The sequence below is a fragment of the Anoplopoma fimbria genome, chromosome 15 (genome assembly GCF_027596085.1).
Source record: "Anoplopoma fimbria isolate UVic2021 breed Golden Eagle Sablefish chromosome 15, Afim_UVic_2022, whole genome shotgun sequence".
In the NCBI taxonomy this organism is placed as follows: Eukaryota; Metazoa; Chordata; class Actinopteri; order Perciformes; family Anoplopomatidae; genus Anoplopoma; species Anoplopoma fimbria.
Genome location: NC_072463.1, coordinates 2,387,728 through 2,400,352, shown reverse-complemented (window position 1 = coordinate 2,400,352; position 12,625 = coordinate 2,387,728). Strand labels below are relative to the sequence as shown.

The 12,625-nt window shown below is 37.7% G+C and overlaps 1 protein-coding gene across 1 annotated transcript in view; it reads right to left on the bottom strand.

Moving 5' to 3' along the window:
* Window positions 1–1,914: 1,914 nt before the first annotated feature.
* The window catches only part of LOC129103677 (nesprin-2-like), a 44,206-nt gene continuing 33,495 nt past the window's right edge, over window positions 1,915–12,625 (bottom strand). The window contains exons 29-41 of the mRNA XM_054614259.1: window positions 12,067–12,249; window positions 11,023–11,160; window positions 10,719–10,913; window positions 9,700–10,003; window positions 8,918–9,054; window positions 8,671–8,800; window positions 7,832–8,043; window positions 7,533–7,736; window positions 6,674–6,802; window positions 5,790–5,981; window positions 4,580–4,660; window positions 3,908–3,960; window positions 1,915–3,464 (exon numbers count right to left, since the gene is read on the bottom strand). Of these exons, the coding sequence (XP_054470234.1) occupies window positions 3,254–3,464; window positions 3,908–3,960; window positions 4,580–4,660; window positions 5,790–5,981; window positions 6,674–6,802; window positions 7,533–7,736; window positions 7,832–8,043; window positions 8,671–8,800; window positions 8,918–9,054; window positions 9,700–10,003; window positions 10,719–10,913; window positions 11,023–11,160; window positions 12,067–12,249 (2,169 nt within the window). The 3' untranslated portion in view covers window positions 1,915–3,253. The remainder of the gene's footprint in view (window positions 3,465–3,907; window positions 3,961–4,579; window positions 4,661–5,789; window positions 5,982–6,673; window positions 6,803–7,532; window positions 7,737–7,831; window positions 8,044–8,670; window positions 8,801–8,917; window positions 9,055–9,699; window positions 10,004–10,718; window positions 10,914–11,022; window positions 11,161–12,066; window positions 12,250–12,625) is intronic.

The following is a 12,625-nucleotide window of genomic DNA, read 5'->3' as shown; positions in this document are numbered from 1 at the left end:
AACATACTATACTATGAATTAATAATCACTTTTTTCGACATACTATACTATGACTTTTTTTCATGACTTTTTTCGACATACTATAGTATGACTTTTTTTCATGACTTTTTTCGACATACCATAATATGACTTGACAATCACTTTTTTCGACATACTATACTATGACTGTTTTCAACATACTATACTATGACTTTTTTTCGACATACTATACTATGACTTTTTTTCATGACTTTTTTCGACATACTATACTATGACTGTTTTCAACATACTATACTATGACTTAATAATCACTTTTTTCGACATACTATACTATGACTTTTTTTCATGACTTTTTTCGACATACTATACTATGACTTTTTTCGACATACTATACTATGACTTTTTTCGACATACTATACTATGACTTTTTCAACATACTATACTATGACTTAATAATCACTTTTTTCGACATACTATACTATGACTTTTTTTACTATACATGACTTTTTTCGACATACTATACTATGACTATAGTATGACTTTTTTCGACATACTATACTATGACTGTTTTCAACATTCTATACTATGACTTGATAATCACTTTTTTCGACATACTATACTATGACTTTTTTCGACATACTATACTATGACTTAATAATCACTTTTTTCGACATACTATACTATGACTTTTTTTCATGACTTTTTTCGACATACTATAGTATGACTTTTTTTCATGACTTTTTTCGACACACCATAATATGACTTAATAATCACTTTTTTCGACTTACTATACTATGACTTTTTTCATGACTTTTTTCGACTTACTATACTATGACTTTTTTCATGACTTTTTTCGACATACTATACTATGACTTTTTTTCGACATACTATACTATGACTTTTTTTGACATACTATACTATGACTTTTTTCATGACTTTTTTCGACATACTATACTATGACTTTTTTCGACATACTATACTATGACTTGACAATCACTTTTTTCGACATACTATACTATAACTTTTTTCAACATACTATACTATGACTTTTTTCGACATACTATACTATGACTTAATAATCACTTTTTTCGACATACTATACTATGACTTGACAATCACTTTTTTCGACATACTATACTATGACTTAATAATCACTTTTTTCGACATACTATAGTATGACTTTTTTTCATGACTTTTTTCGACATACCATAATATGACTAACAATCACTTTTTTCGACATACTATAGTATGACTTTTTTTCATGACTTTTTTCGACATACCATAATATGACTTGACAATCACTTTTTTCGACATACTATACTATGACTGTTTTCAACATACTATACTATGACTTTTTTTCGACATACTATAGTATGACTTTTTTTCATGACTTTTTTCGACATACCATAATATGACTTGACAATCACTTTTTTCGACATACTATACTATGTCTTTTTTCGACATACTATACTATGACTTTTTTCGACATACTATATTTTGACTTTTTATCACTTTTTTCAACATATTATACTATGACTTTTTTCGACATACTATACTATTACTTTTTTTGACACACTGTGTGACTTCCTTTGACATACTATACAATGACTCTTCCCTTTTTTCATCATTCTATACTACGACTTTTTTCATGACATTTCCGACATACTGTACTATGAAATGTATTTATCATTCATTGCCAGTTTATCCTACCACTGTTAATATACTGATTTAAATTCCTGATGTCTTTAGCTTATATGCCTGTGCACACACATACACATTCAAATCAGATGCTGTAAATATTCTTATTTTTGCACAACACACAAATTCATATCTAAGATCCCGCAATGTTTTGGCTGTCAATCCATCAGCTTTTAGACAAGGTCCTTCTCTAGCCTAAATATACAGAAAACATAGAGCTGCAAATCATGGCAACCACAGTTTATTGTCAATCAAAAATGACAATCTATACATCCCATAAATAATAGTTCACAAAATAAATCAAACTTTACACACCTTTTGTTGTTTCTTTCTGCTGAGTGTGAGGCGGAGATTATGTACAACATAGAATCAAACACTGAGTTTTCAAATCAAATCATTCTCCCTTATTGACATTTATGATCAATAATATTAACATTATAAATGAAAAACATTTAAAGATCTTTGATTGTGCATATACACAGCTACATTCAATGCCCAAAGGATCACTTACATTCATGTTCTGGCTCGTCACATTGTGACAGCAGTCCTTCAACTACATGACTGACAAGTGTTTTAAAGCAGTGTTCAGGTAAATCATTCATGTTTATTACAGCATCAACCATAAACTATATTTTAAAGTTTATTAGCTATTGCTCTATGAGGGGTGCGTCAAGACTCTTTCTGCCCCCTAGTGGTCAAGAATCACTTAATGCAGCTTTAATTTGAGGACTTCTTTTGCAAAACTTTTCAGTTCAGTAATCTGCTAAAATATTTACTGGCAGTAAAGGGAACATAATCATAGGAAAATATCTGTCATTTTAATCCACTGGCATGTTAACTATTGCCCCATGTTAAATATAGATTTCAGTACCACACTCAAACTCAAATGCAGAAACAACAATTAAAGTATTTATCCCTCAGTAGTTTGCCATTATATACAAAAATCATCAATAACACCAAATAAAGTACATTATCTGATAAAGTTATGGTAGTTCTGCTGGCTAGAAAAAGGCATGTTTGAGGATGATACACCGCCATATCTTACAGATCGTCACTTCTTAAATATCACTTGATTCAACAACGTTTCTGTACAAAATGTGGCTTCCTTCTATGAAAACAGTACAAATAGCTGCAGTGGTAGAAAATGGCTAGTGTGCTCCGCTTTCTGGATGCTTTGGTTAAAACTGTCCTTTTTCCTTCAGTTTGGAACAGTCTGTAGTGAAAGTACAAAAGTGAATATATATATATTCTGTAGATATTAAAATATTGATGTTTGGTGGGGACGCAAAACTACATTTAAATATGACAAAACTTCCAAACGAACCAGTGATATGGCTTCTTTTTTTTTTTTATAACTGTGGAACTCCACAAACAATAAATATATTTTCAAAAACACCAATAAAATTTTGAATCAAAAAACAAAGATGAGGCCTTCAGACATGATGGGCGGGGCTTCTTCTTTTTGCGGAAGGGAGAAGTGTCTTTGAACTTGAACATTAACACTGTTCAGGGCTCCATTTTTGGATTTCCACCTGACAGGATTACGTTTCTCTTCGTCTGGTCGTCATGGCAGTGTTCATGTGGGCGGAGGGCCGTTGGTGTAGTGCAGCATGGGGTAGAAGGAGCGGGCGAAGTTGTTGGACAGTGTACAGCTGTAGTTCTCTTCAGACAGAGGCACCAGGCAGGCCAGAATCAGCAGCAGGAAGAAGAGCAGGTGTAAGGGGAAGGCAGCTCGAAGAACCCGATGGAAGAAGGGTCGCCGTGGGGAAGAATCTCTCCTCTCCTCCCTGAATGGGGAAAGATTTTTTAAAATGTTCATTTTTTTACTTTGGAGCAGAAGTTTCACAAACAAAAAGAAATCACTTAAAGTCCACTTAAGTCTGCTTTTTCAGACCTTTCAACTGCATCTCAAGTTCTACCTATTCCTCACAATAAGGAGAATCCCATGTTCTCCCAAAATTGAAACATAACATTTAAAATATCTATAAAAAGTGACCCTATTACTCAGATTAATCCACAGACCATCCAATGACTTTACTTTAAACCAAATAAATCATTCCTATGAAAACTATTGACAGTTGAGTAGAACAGACATATTTCTACAAACAAAATGTAATTGTTCCATTGTCCTCCATTGTTTTTATTCTAATTTGAAGAAACTGAACCCTTAAACTAGTTTCCTAAAAACTTAAACAATATACAAAGTGCAGTTCCAGCTTCTAAAAGTTACCTTTTAGTCAGCAGTTGTCCTGCTGTAGCTGCCTGTAGACCTGCAGCTTCCTCCTAAAGCATCAAACAAGTCACAGATGTTAATCACGCATGTTTACCTTCAAAACATCTTCTATCATCTGCAGAAAACAATGACTGCAGTGGTTTCTGGTTGATCTCTAGAAAATGTAATGTCAGAGTGGCTTCTTAAAAATGTCCAGCACTACAGCCAACAGAGCATTTACTATATTAAAAGTATGTAAGTATTATCAATAAAATGTACTTGAAGTATAAAGTACTAATTTGACAGTAAAATGTTCCCTACCAGTGTTTTACTATAATATAAACTATTTATCACATTTTTTTATTGCATACTTTACTATGACTTATTAATTCTTTTACATTTTGTTAGGGTGTAATCTACTATGACTTTTTAACAACATACTACACTAACGTTTTTATTACATTTTATTGGTATACTTTTCCCTTGTAATTGAGTATTTTACAGTGTTTTTGTTTTTTTACTTAAATAAGCTGAATTCTTTCTCTACCACTATATTTTTTTAAGCAATATTACTAAAAGATTTCCTTTGACACTAAAATTTAAAATCTAATAACCAAACCCTTTGACTTTAACTGCATGAGTAGATCACCTGCAGCCTGTGGAGAGTCTAAAGTAAATGTTCATGTGTACCTTGTGCAGCAGCAGAGGAGGAGGAGAGCCCAGTCTTCCCAGTCCAATGCTGTCCACCTCTGAGCTGGTTGAGCTGGTTTCCTGAGACACAGACAGCAAACAGAACATCAGATTAGACAGACAGAGGTCACAAGCATCTCATTTATGCTTTTTGTTTTGAGGAATGTGGAACACTAGAGTGACGTACTTTGCATTTCCAATGATGGACACAGATATTTGAACAGATGTGTGAAGGGATTACATTATTTGTACACACTGTTACTAGTCAGGTCACTTTTTTTTATGTGATGCAAGTTGATTTGAAGTAAAAAAAATAATAATAATTCATTTAACTTCCTAATTAGTAATTGGTGCAGATAGAGCAGGTTATAAAACATTATATCTGTGGCAACGATTACCTAATAGCAAAGCACTGAAGGTCTGGTTTTACTGATTATACCCCAAAATCACCAATTTGTTTCGGTAACACTTCATTTTACGGGTCTGCAGTTTCTAAATGGTTTCCTAATAATTTCCTAAAGGTTGCTCGGAAAGAACTCTCTGTAATTTTGGTTAAAATAAGAATGCCCTTAAACCCAAGATTATGTTCAAAATTACTCTTCTGGTATTGCAAATGTTTCATGTGATTGGAATAATAAACACATTTTTTACAATGTTCTGTGTTCAGCTGACCTGCGGTGCATTGATAATTAAGTCGTACTTAACATTAAAAGTGTGGCGTTCTAGGCGACAGAGATCTGTGTCTGTATTTCAGTGTAATTGGAACCAAATTACGTTCCTTTCCAGGAAACTTCTTCGGGTATAATTCAGAAATTATAGACGCCAATAAAGTAATACTGCACAGTTGAGTTTAAAAAGTGAGCCTTGAGAAAATTTCTGGATTTGCTGTCGAGCATTAAATTATAGCTCTGTTTATTTGATGCAATGTTTTATTACACAGCTCTACATTAAACATCTAAACGCATTTGTCTTTGTCTTGTTTTTTAAAAGGAAATAAAGGGTTTTAGCTTCAGCCAAGTAAGTAAAATACAATGTTGCCACAAATGCAAAAAAATGTGTCTATAGCCGGCTTATCAAATTTTTACCACCTGCTAATTCTGACTTTTTGGAAAGAAGAACAGCTGCTCATCGAGTTTATGAAACCAGTATCACAGCAGAGCCTTCATGCAGAGTCAAACGACACTGAAGTGAAAACATAAAATGGACGTACCAGTCTTCCCTGCAGCGTGTTCAGGTCAGCATCCACCTGCCGCAGCAGGAGGTGCAGTTTGTTGCCGATGACGTGGACCTTCTCCTTGGCCTCCAGGCTCTCCTCTCCCGTGGCCTCCAGGAGGAGCTGAGAGGAGATCTCCTGCAGAGAGGAGACCTCCTGCTGGTGGCCACGCAGCTCCTCCTGCAGAGCCTGCAGCAGGGGGCAACAGAGAGCACAGCAGGGTTTACCAGTGTCTGATGTACAGACAGAGCTTATAGCTCACTAACAGTATGACATCCTGCATTGATCATCCTAATGAACAAGTTTCAGTTCAGTCACTTTTTACATCTGGAGCAGGCAATAATGTATTTTAATGATGATAAAAGTGCAAATGTGCATATTTATATTTGTTCCCTGTTGAAGCTTTTAGTGTAGAAGCCAGTGATGAAATTTGAACAACTCTATTGAGCAAGTAGCAGTATTTTTTGGTCAGAATATAGATGTCCTCACTGTTGCTGAGAGGGTAATAGAAGAGCACTTTTCAAAAAGTCCGTAAATAGCTTTTCCATTTCCTTCCATTCATTTGGTAGGAAATGTATTTCCAACTAAATATAATATAATATAATTATTTCCTCTCATCCCAATTTTTTGAGGTGCAGCTTTATGGTCAACAGAGGTTTTTTTGTTTGTAGAAAGTGAGACAAGATTTTTTTTTCTACCTGATTCCATGAACTGATCAGTGTCAAAATAATTGAAACAAATAGATATATTTAAAGTTAAAACACGGCATTACTCAGGAAACACGTTTTACTCAAATCGCCTTATGGGCGCCATAAAAAACAAAACGATTTAAAGTATAAGATGTCAGAGCAGTGATGATGATTCATCGGTCGTCGCCTCACCGTCAGCGTGTCTCGGTGCTGCAGAAGGACGGAGCGCGGCGTCAACCGGTCGCTGACATCCACGACACTGAGTTTGTTCTCAGCCTGAGCGAGCCACAACAGCAGAGAGTGAAGAGTCTCATGAAACTCCTGAAGAAGAAGAAGAAAAATAATAAGAACAAGAAAAGACCGAGAACGAGAACGAGAATGAGAAGAAGAAGAAGAAGAAAGAAGAAGAAGAACAAGAAGAAGAAGAAGAAGAAGAAGAAGAGAAGAAGAACGAGAAGGAGGAGAAGAAGAAGAAGAAGAGGAAGAAGATCGAGAAGAAGAACAAGAAGGAGAAGGAGAAGAAGAACAAAAAGAACAAGAAGGAGAAGAACAAGAAGAACAAGAACAAGAAGGAGAAGAAGGAAGAACGAGAAGAAGAAGAAAAAGAAGATCAAGAAGAACAAGAAGAAGAACAAGAAGAAGAAGAAGGAGAAGGAAGAAGAAGAACAAGAACAAGAAGAAGAAGGAGAAGAAGAAGAAGAAGAACAAGAACAAGAAGGAGAAGGAGAAGAAGGAAGAATGAGAAGAACAAGAAGAACAAGAAGAACAAGAAGAACAAGAAGAAGATCAAGAAGAAGATCATGAAGAAGGAGAAGGAGGAGAAGAAGATCAAGAAGAAGAATGAGAAGAAGGAAGAATGAGAAGAAGAAGAACGAGAAGAAGAAGAAGATCAAGAAGAAGAAGAAGAAGAGAAGAAGAAGAAGATCAAGAAGAAGAAGAAGAAGAGGGTATTTTAAACGTTTCATCACATTCTTCTGACCCACAGCAGTTATTCAAACTGAAATGTGTTCATGTGGAACCAGAGACTCCGTTAACAGGTTCTTGTTCTGACCTGACACTGCATGAGTCCTGAGTGCAGCCTCCTCTCCCAGCTCTCCAGGCCTCCGCAGGCCTGCGTCCAGCTGTGATTGGCTGAGCTGAGGGCGTCCTGCAGCTCACGCAGCTCGGCGCTGTCGCCCCCCCGCAGGAAGTGTCGGCTGCTCAGGTTGGCGGAGATCATCAGACACTTGTAGCTGTTGAAGGTCTTCTGCATCTCCTAGAAGAAGAAAGACAAGGAACAGATGTGATGAGATGAAGTGTTTCGTGTTCTAACCGTCCTGTGAGGTTTTCGGGTGTTGTTGTTTTTTTTACTTTTAGTTTCCTGATGTTGACCTCGATGTCTCGGGTGTTGGTGGACGGTGTGATGTGCTGTAGTCTCTCCAGCTCCGGCAGCACCCGTCCCAACCAGGAAGTGACATCACAGAGGTCAGAGTTCAGCTTCTGCCACTGCTCCAGGTCCTGCTTGATGTCCGTCTCGTTGTTGAACTGCTGAACTTGTAGCAGCTCCCAGCGCTCGATCACACCTGCAGAGACACGAGAGTCAGTTATTAAACACTGCATTCTCTCTGCTGTCCACCAGGGGGCGACTCCTCTGGTTGTATAGAAGTCTATGAGAAAATGACTCTACTTCTCTCTTGATTTATTCCCTCAGTAAACATTGTAAACATGAGTTTATGGTCTCAATCTCTAGTTTCAAGTCTTCTTCAATACAGCATGATGTTCATTTAGTAAATGATGCTCCATTTAGAGTCAAACAGACCATAAAGCAGAATGTGTGGTTGTGCTGCTTTTATCTGTTTTATATAATCCAAAATATCTTTGTGTTTTGGACTTATGATCAAAAAAACATGAAGGGAATTTTTTATTTTTTTTTGTGAAAATGCCTGTATTTTGGCTAAAAACGTAACAATTAAACCACTTAATCCTAACAGTAATTTGTGCATTAATTATTAATAAGAGGAATCCTTTTGTTGTATACCTGTCTTACATTGTCTGCCATTGTTTAAAAAACAAAATCCAGAAAGGAAAATTCTGGTCTCACAGAAATTCCCATCAGGACCTTGAGTGCTAAATTTCCCTGTACCTATCTGACTTAAAGTTTTCCAGAAATTCCAAACAGAGTGAGACCTCTCCCGCTGTAGTTTATCTACCTGTGCTGGTCTGCTTGTCCGCCGTGCTGCTGGTCAGACCCGGATCCTCCAGCTCCTCCTCGTCGTTCAGGATCAGCTTCACTCTCTTCACACTGTTGATGCTGCCGCTGCACTCCGACATCAGCTTAGCCTGGACACACAAACACACACACACACAGCATTACACACTCCTCTTCAGTGAAAAGAAACACACTTACATTTTTTTATATGATGGACACTTCAAAGATCTTGATGTATGTGTCCTTACGTAGCCCTGCTGGTGGTAGGGAGTGCTGGTGGCGTGCGTGGGAGACGGGTTCAGGCCTCGGATGATTTCTCTGGGAATTCGTTTCCTCTCTGGGGAGTCGGGCTGATGCCAGCTGGGCGGGTCGGTCACAGACTTCACTGAGGAGAGAGAGAGGAGGAAAAAGTTTAGTAAAAGCAGTGTAATAATCAGAAAGAAAGAATAAAAGGAGAGAGGTGCAAAATTAAAAATCCAAAAAGGTTAATTCTAAAGTTAACCACAGAAAAAGAGGAAGAGAGAAGATCTGACACATGCATCTGTCAAACACATGCAAAAACAGCATCATAAAAACACATGGATAATTAGCATCCATTGTCACGTCATGCATGTTTTATAAAGTTTTGATCTCGGTAAACAATTGTCATAAAGATTCTTTAAGTATAAGACCAAGACAAGAAGAAAGACTTAAATATGTGAGTGAACATTAAGGAAAACTTAAGGAGAAGACTAAAGGGTTTTGGTGTAACAACTTGTATTTTAAGAAACCATAACTCTGACTAAATTTTAACTGAAGTGTTTTTTGCAACCGGCCCCTAAAACTTGTGTGTAAATCACAGCAAAACTCTTTTAAAATCTCTTTGTTTATTTGTTGAAGGAAGCTCTGAGGTTTAAATTCATGTAATGTTTGACGTCATTTGGCTTGGTTTTAAAAAAAAAAAAAACCTTTTAAGCATTTTTGTACATAATACTATATAAATACAAAACCACAGTTCAACCAAGTCGTGCTGATACTCAGCAGTAGTCACCTGACAGAGCGCTGAAGTACGTCCCGTCCTCGTCGTCCTCGTGTGAAGACGATCCTCCCACGTCCACAGTGTGGTCCCACTCCAGAGGGATGGAGTCCACGCTGACGGGGGTCTCTCGTCCCGACCGCTCCAGAGGGGGAACCAGGAGGTGGCACACGGCCTGACGTCCAGCTGAGACTCCACCCATTGATGGAGCCTCCTCCTCCTCCTTCTTCCTCCTCCTCGCATCCTCCCAGGAGGACGTCCTGTTGGTTAGATCAGGTGGGTCGTCCTGGTCCGACAGTTCCCTCTCCTCCTCCAGAATCTTCAAAAACATAGAAGAAAAAGAAATTATGAAATAAATGATTTAAATGAGTCTTTCTCTGAAACAAAAGGTTTCATAAGGTCATAAACATTTATTTTTTTATTTGTATAAGAAGTCAAACATTTATTTCAGAGGGAGATTAAACCATTATTAAAACTAACAACTAACTAGTCTCATTTCTCTTTTCTTGTTTCTTGTACTTTGTTGCTGGATCTCTTACACATGTAAAACATCTGTATTAACAACTGTTACTTTAGGATCATGATTATTTATTTTTTAGATATTTTGTATTTATTTATTATTATTGTTATTATTATTTACTGAGTATTATTTATTATTTATTGCAAGAAAAAACATAAAAAAGAGACACAAAAAACAAAAAAAAAAGAGTCAAAATGTTAAAAAATGTACCTGTGGCTACTATTAATTATGATAAATTTCACCTTTAAAAAAAAAAATGCCACAAAAAATGTAATGAAAATTTTAATTATATTCATTTTTAATTATTAATTAATTTAATTAATTTAATTTATAAATTACACTGATTTTTGTGTACTGATTATTACAATATTAAAAATAGTAATTATTATTATTTCATGTCATTTTGGAAGCCAAGTTTTAAATACAATGTGCTAAGGAATAGTTTAGGTCTTATGGGTCAGTAGAATCACTAATACCATAGTAGTGCTTAACAGACACATGTGTGCGTACTGACCGGGCGCCTGTTGACCAGGCGGTGGTGGAAGCGGGCCACTCTGCCGAACACCTCCTGGCAGTACGAGTGCAGCTCCTCCAGCTCGTCCTCGATCAGCACGGCGTCCAGAGGAGCGCTCTTCTGGATCAGGTTCTCCCCGAACACGATCAGGGCGTCGATCTTGTTGGTGTTCAGGGTGATCTCCTGCTGGAAGCCCTGCAGAGGAAAAGACTCCGCTTACTTTCTAGGAACGCTTCAAAGGTTTCTCTTTGATCAAGGTTTAAGATGAGAAGCTTGTGCAAACTGTCGGTGGGACTACTCTTACGTTGAGCTGCCTCATCTTGTCTTCGACGTCGCTCTCTGAGAAGTGCTCCACGTTGGTGAGCTGGAGGTCCATCTCCGTCAGCCAGACCAGGATCCCCTCGCGAGTTCCCTCAAAGTCTTCTCTCTGGGAGGTAAAGTGCTGCAGGAGCACAGAGGAGGGAACGGACATCATCATTAAAATGCTGTTAAGTATAGTTAAGAGTATAAGAAATAATTTAAGTCATCTTTATACGAATGATTTCTGTCATTCGAATTGATGTATTGAAATTTGATTATGTTCTTCGATGTTTTTTTGTTTTTTTCTGGCGTAAAACGTTTATTTTGCAAGTTTTTCCTTATCCTATATCAAGGACAGAGGACGTCGTTTGCTGTACAGATTGTAAAGGCTTCTGAGACACATTTGTGATTTGTGATATTGGGCTACACAAATAAAATGAAGGAACATATTTAACAGTTATGGTACCATTACACTGTGTAAACACAACGAGACTTTACTTCCCCCGTCTGTGGCGCCGAGCTCAACTGTTTAAGTCACTCACAAAACGGTTAAGAAATACATTTGAATGAATTAAATGAATCATATCTCAGTATCATGAACTATGAACCCTTCTCTCCTTCATCTCATGCCTGGGAATAAACCACTTTAATGGTACATTTTGTCTTTTTTATGAAACAATGTTTACTCTGGTCTGCTGCAGATTTTAAACATGGCTTGGTCAACCAGCACCAATCAGTTCTCTGATCACATGCAACCCTTTTACAAAGCAACAGAAACATCCTCCATCTGCCAGGCAACAAATGCTGAGATGAAAAAAGGGCTTCCTGCCAACGGGACGCCTCTCGTGCTCCATCACCGTCTGAGACGTGACCTCAATCCTGACGGCTTAGAGCGGAGCGGAGAGCAGGGAGATGCTTCTCAGATCAGCTGGGAGGATCTGATGCCTGCTGATGTTTGCCTTCTGATTGGCATACGTACTCGTTGTCATGGGTGCGGGTTGTTGATACTGGGTTTCTGGGTACTGAAGCTCAAATACATTCGTCTCACCTTGAGCCTGCGGAGGACAGTAGAGACCCTCTTCTGCAGGCTGTCCCACCTCCGGTTCCCCTCGTGGACCAGGACCTTGAGCTTGCTGGCGGCGTCGGTCCGGTTCTCTCGGGCCAGGCGGCGGTACTGTTTGTTGACGAGCTCCAGCTGAGTCAGACGCTCGTGGACCTGCCGCTGGAACGCCTGACAGGAGAACGGAAAGAAGAAATATTAGAGTTACTCTGTTTAGAAACCACAGAATCATTTTGTTTTTTAGTTTGAAAGGGGCAGAAAGATAACTGTCTGTGAACATGCAGTAAAGCTTTATAGCTATTGAATCTAACGTTAAAGACTCTAAAGCCCCTACTGTGTATTGATCAATTCATGACGCTGTCCATGGTGCTGAAGTAGAAAACGGATTTGTAATTACGACTTTTCTATGAGTCCCTTTTGTCAGTCTGGATCTACAATGTTCTCTAAAAAAAAGGTGTAAAAAAATGACAGTAACCTCCCTGATGAAGGCAAGAAACCCCCAAAACAATTGCTGAATTAAGTATTTCACATTTATTTATTCATTCTT